Consider the following 5,759-nt stretch of genomic DNA (forward strand, 5'->3'; position numbering starts at 1 on the left):
GACAGGAATAGATCGCTCTTACCACGTTCAAATGCACGCTTCAAACAAAACAGTCAGTGAAGACGAAGAAGAGAATGACATGTTCTCCCGGCGCCTATTTATACTAATAGTCGCAACGGTAGTGACGTCATGGGCTGTCGCCGGCTAACGTGTTGTTGGTGTTTTTTCAATGTATGCTTCAGACACGGGTCACGACGAGGCGTTCCCCATAGCGACCCCTAGAGGACGCAGTTTGAAGTTCCCTTGAAAGGGAACAGTAAAATAGCATATGTATAACCAAATTAATATTCATGATGTGACATCACAGCCAGCACATCTGTGCATCCCCTCCAACCATTCTGTCCACCACTTTAAGTTGTTCAGTCTAATTAAAAACTGTCTTATCTAATATTTGCATGCTGTATATTATGCTTATTGCAGTGTTGGCTTAGCAACATAAGTGAGCTAATGCAATCTGAATTAAGCCTCATTACTGTTTTCTTTCTGTTCAGGAATTGGTGTCATTAGCCTTGAAAGGGCGTATCCACTCACTCTGGGCTCCAACATTGGCACAACCACCACTGCTCTTCTAGCTGCTCTCGCCAGTCCTGGAGAGACACTGGCGAACTCTCTACAGGTTTGGTTTGTTACTGTACTTATTTTCCTTTGACTTGATTTTATTACTGTGGTCATTGATTAAAGACTATCATTTGTGTTTTCTTCCAGATTTCTCTCTGTCACTTCTTCTTCAACATCAGTGGTATCCTGCTCTGGTATCCCATCCCCTTCACACGAATCCCTATCCGATTGGCCAAAGCTCTGGGCAACCGCACGGCCAAATACCGCTGGTTCGCGGCGCTGTATCTCATCCTGTGCTTCCTCCTCTTCCCGCTGTCAGTCCTGGGCCTCTCCATCGCGGGGTGGCAGGTCTTGGTGGGGGTCGGAGTGCCCATGTTGGTCTTCGCGATCTTTGTGATCATAGTGAACATTATGCAGAAACGCTGCCCGCATTTCCTGCCATCATTCCTCCGCAGCTGGGACTTCCTGCCCAAACCGCTGCACTCCTTCAAACCCTGGGACAAAGTGGTGACCGCCGGCATGACCTTCTGCAGGACTCGCTGCTGCTGCTGCTGCTGCTGCTGCAAAGAAAAAGAGAAGGATGAAGAGAAGGATGAAATGAAAACCAAGGATAAGAGTTTAGAGATGTATGACAACCCAGCGCTCACAATAGAGGATGAGGCCAAAGTAACAGCGGTGACCGCCGGCATGACCTTCTGCAGGACTCGCTGCTGCTGCTGCTGCTGCTGCTGCTGCAAAGAAAAAGAGAAGGATGAAGAGAAGGATGAAATGAAAACCAAGGATAAGAGTTTAGAGATGTATGACAACCCAGCGCTCACAATAGAGGATGAGGCCAAAGTAACAGCAACGCATTTATAATATTATAATTATAACAAAATGTAAGTTTTTCTGGTAATGCACAGAAAACAGCAAATTGGGTCCATGTGCGACTTTGTTGTTGATGACTTCAAAATATTTAATCACTACAGTACATTTTAAATCTTTGCAAAAGAATAGACTTCAATTGAAGAGCCTGTGAAATCAATATGTCCTGCCCCAACTTCCTGTTTCAACAGGAAATACGTCTGCACAGGAAGGAGTATTGAACTTGTCAATCGATTTCATGAGGTCTTTAAGGACAAAGAAAATGCATCAGGTACATTGACCACAATAAAATGGCATTACAGTACAGAGATTAAAATCAATCTCTAACTGTTGATGAAGATGTTATTGTTGTTCTTTGTGCATGATTTACCAGTGGGAGGAGTCAGGGCTTTCATAAAAGTCTGTGTTTGTATAATTCTTCAGTATTTATGTCTGAAAATAGTAAGCAGGTAAGCAGGCCAATGAAAAATGCACACTCTTGGCAGTAATTTTGCACATTATGTGGAACTATGTAAAGATGCATTTGTATAGGTTTTTAAATGTTTGTAAACTCAATTTTAGTTTTTTTTTTTCTGGTTGTAATGTTGCATTTTGTAAATTTCATGAAGATTAAGCTTAAAATATTTCTCTACTCAGATGTAAGATATTGTCTTTAAATATTTCAGATGACATAAGGACATTGAATCTGATTTTTATCTTTGAAAAAACATTGTGCCATTGAAAACCTGATGTTTACTTCAAGACCTACTTAAGGCCATTAAACTCTTAATTAATTTATGATTTCGTATCCCTTTATTGTTTTATGAGTCAAAGATGCTCCAGTGTCAGATTGTTTTGTTTGAGTTCTTATTGCATCTACTTATCAGCTTGTGTGGCTGAGTTTTGAAAATGTTATCATAGGGTAGGTAATGAGATACCAACCAGAAACTCTATGTACTACACAGCAGAGGCACTAAGTTAAGACTACTTCATAGACAAAAGTCAGAAAATACAGATGAAAGTACAGTTGTGCTCATGGATATCTTGTGCATTTACTACTAAGTGGCTCAAAGCAAAACTCTGAATAATCAAATATTTTATGGTATTAATGTGACAAACTTCCAGTTATTAATTCTCAAAAAGTGCTTCTGTCGACCCACAAGGCAAACTGATAAAGCTAGCTGTGATGAAAACCAATTCAGTCAGGATCTCTTAAGTCAAAAAGAAAACCACAGACAAGTCTTTAAGTCAACTTTTTTATTGGCATGTTTACTAAAGTTACATTTGGCGGTATGGCTCTGTTCCAAGTTCCCTGTCCTTTTCATGAGCTCCATGAAAGCCAGGACAGGGAAACAGCAGTCGCTTCAGGGGCAACCCTCCTATTTTAAGAATAGGAGAATAGCACAAAAAATAAACCAACAGACCATACCAGGCAATCCTCCCTTGCTCTTCCTGCTAAAGAAGAGCCAGCAGAGGAACCAAATGAGCGTTGCCGGAAGCCAAATTTTTTATTATTTTTTTTTTATTATTTGCTTTAAAATAGCCAATTAACTATGTGAAGTCAGCATAAGAAATGAAGATGGAGTAATAAATATTTATAAAAGTAAACACACCCAATAGTTACTGAAGCCATACATTTATTTTAAACCCTTATTAGGGAGCTGCACTCATAGCTTTTTGAGCCTCAAGGATGGCTCGAGCGTCGGGTCGGAGGTAACGTTCATAAGCAACTGACGACCATCGCCCCATGGCCTTCAAGGTAGAGATAGGAGTTAAGGAAGATGCAGTTGTCGCAGCCCCTATGCACAGAGAATGAGCTGTGTAGCGTTCTGGGGGAAGACCACAGTATTGGCAGAGAAGGCAGAGACGGGAGGCAAACCAGGCTCGGGACATAGGCTTTTCCTCCTCTGTGGAAAACAATGGGTCCTGCGAACCAGCTTGTGGACGGCTTCTCAAGTAGGCCAGCATGGAAGATAGAGGACAAAAAACTGAGTTTAGCGCTGAAATGCAATGGGAAGTCGACTAGCAAAAAATCATCTAAGAGATGAAGTACAAATGGCAGTTTGCAGTTATTGAGAAGAATCCAACATAGCGCCTCTGATAGTGTATCAAATATTTTTGGACTACTGCGACAGCCGAAGGTGAGCCTAACCGAAAAATACAACTTATTTCTCCATTTAACACCAAATAAATGCCATTGTGATGGATGTAAAGGCATGACTTTAAAAGCGTCTGATATATCTGCTTTTGTGAGCCATGCACCCCGACCTGCTTTTTTTATGAACTTGATTGCATCCTCAATGGTAGCGTAGAACAGAGAAAAAGGAGCTAGAGGAATGAGACTGTTAACACTTTGAGCTGCATCGTTATGAGGGGCGGATAGATCAATAATTAAACGCTTTTTCCTTGAATATTTACGAGTCGCGATACTTATAGGATTAATTCGGTAGTCTGGAAAGGGAGGATCATCAAATGGCCCAATCATAAATCCTTTCTTAACCTCCTTCTCTAACAATGAATTGACTATTTCAGGCTCGTTTAAAGCAGAAATCAAGTTTTTACAGACTAGAGAATAATTAGGCATCCAGGACAACCCTGCGATAAAACCTTGAATAAGACCAGTTATTAGGTAATTGACATAGCACAGAAAGAACTGAAGTGAGACCAAGCAGAGTCGTACATTTTTAATGTAGTTTTAGCCAGACCATTACGCATATAGTGAGCTGCAGAGTGCAAATACGATTGAAAGGTCATGTCTAGTCTAGTACGGTTTGGCTGAAAGAGGGACAGACCAGGCTGGATGGTGCTGCCTCCGGGCACAGGAGGTGGAATTTCTGAAATTCAAACCAAGACAAAGAATCAGCGATTTGGTTGTTTAAGCCAGGAATGTGAGCAGCCCAAACACTGAAGTTACCCAATACAGATATCCAAGTAAGGTGAGCATTTCACATGACTTCTCTAATGCGATTTAATTTCTCTGAGGGCAGGGAGGCTTGCATTAGGTTAGAATCTAATGTGATGCCCAAGAATTCAATGGTTTTAAGGGGACCTAGTGTTTTCTCCTCAGAAAGAGGAACACCCAAATTGTTGAAGGTGCACTTTAGCGCTGAAATGCAATGGGAAGTCGACTAGCAAAAAATCATCTAAGAGATGAAGTACAAATGGCAGTTTGCAGTTATTGAGAAGAATCCAACATAGCGCCTCTGATAGTGTATCAAATATTTTTGGACTACTGCGACAGCCGAAGGTGAGCCTAACCGAAAAATACAACTTATCTCTCCATTTAACACCAAATAAATGCCATTGTGATGGATGTAAAGGCATGACTTTAAAAGCGTCTGATATATCTGCTTTTGTGAGCCATGCACCCCGACCTGCTTTTTTTATGAACTTGATTGCATCCTCAATGGTAGCGTAGAACAGAGAAAAAGGAGCTAGAGGAATGAGACTGTTAACACTTTGAGCTGCATCGTTATGAGGGGCGGATAGATCCATAATTAAACGCTTTTTCCCTGAATATTTACGAGTCGCGATACCTATAGGATTAATTCGGTAGTCTGGAAAGGGAGGATCATCAAATGGCCCAATCATAAATCCTTTCTTAACCTCCTTCTCTAACAATGAATTGACTATTTCAGGCTCGTTTAAAGCAGAAATCAAGTTTTTACAGACTAGAGAATAATTAGGCATCCAGGACAACCCTGCGATAAAACCTTGAATAAGACCAGTTATTAGGTAATTGACGAAACCGCAATTAGGGTGATTTCTCAACGCCTGACCCAGCTTTGGGACGTTGACTGGGGTTGATGGTTTTATTTATTTTTCTCCTTTTTCATAAAGCGGGTTTGTCTCGGTATATCACACAGATTTGGGGTGGCCGTCTCCACAGTAACTACAAGCATGAACATTTACAATTATAGAATTTGCAAACATTTTCATTAAAATTATAACACAGTGGAGTGGCAAATGGCATCACCTTAGGATCAAGCTGCAAGCTTGAGCCAGGCTTAAATATTTTTACAAGGTTGACATCATTACCTGCGATGATTTGGTTTCTCAAATGATGGGAGATTGCAGCAGTCGGCGGAAAGAATGGAGAGCCATTGGACAAGGGAACTGCACTTCCCATTGTCCTTCGCGGGAATGTCGTCAGAATGACGTCATCAACCTGTTGCTCGGCTCCAGGTAGTCGCACAGTGGTTGACGCGGTGTTCGAAGAAGCCGGCCCAGGGAAGAGGAGATTTCCCGAAATCCTGGATGCTGAGCTGGACTCCAAAGCTTGGATTCTAGAGTTCATGTCAGAGATCGAAGACTGGATACTTGACAATGCTGACAACACTGGATCGTTGTTTTGGATC

The 5,759-nt window shown here is 41.5% G+C and overlaps 1 protein-coding gene across 1 annotated transcript in view; it reads left to right on the forward strand.

Moving 5' to 3' along the window:
* Positions 1 to 2,222, forward strand: part of LOC107710230 (sodium-dependent phosphate transport protein 2B-like) — a 36,892-nt gene extending 34,670 nt beyond the window's left edge. The window contains exons 12-14 of the mRNA XM_016514967.1: positions 492 to 616; positions 706 to 1,218; positions 1,390 to 2,222. Of these exons, the coding sequence (XP_016370453.1) occupies positions 492 to 616; positions 706 to 1,218; positions 1,390 to 1,416 (665 nt within the window). The 3' untranslated portion in view covers positions 1,417 to 2,222. The remainder of the gene's footprint in view (positions 1 to 491; positions 617 to 705; positions 1,219 to 1,389) is intronic.
* The last annotated feature ends 3,537 nt before the right edge of the window (positions 2,223 to 5,759 follow it).

This window comes from Sinocyclocheilus rhinocerous, unplaced genomic scaffold (genome assembly GCF_001515625.1).
Source record: "Sinocyclocheilus rhinocerous isolate Xijiao unplaced genomic scaffold, SAMN03320098_v1.1 scaffold1167, whole genome shotgun sequence".
In the NCBI taxonomy this organism is placed as follows: domain Eukaryota; kingdom Metazoa; phylum Chordata; class Actinopteri; order Cypriniformes; family Cyprinidae; genus Sinocyclocheilus; species Sinocyclocheilus rhinocerous.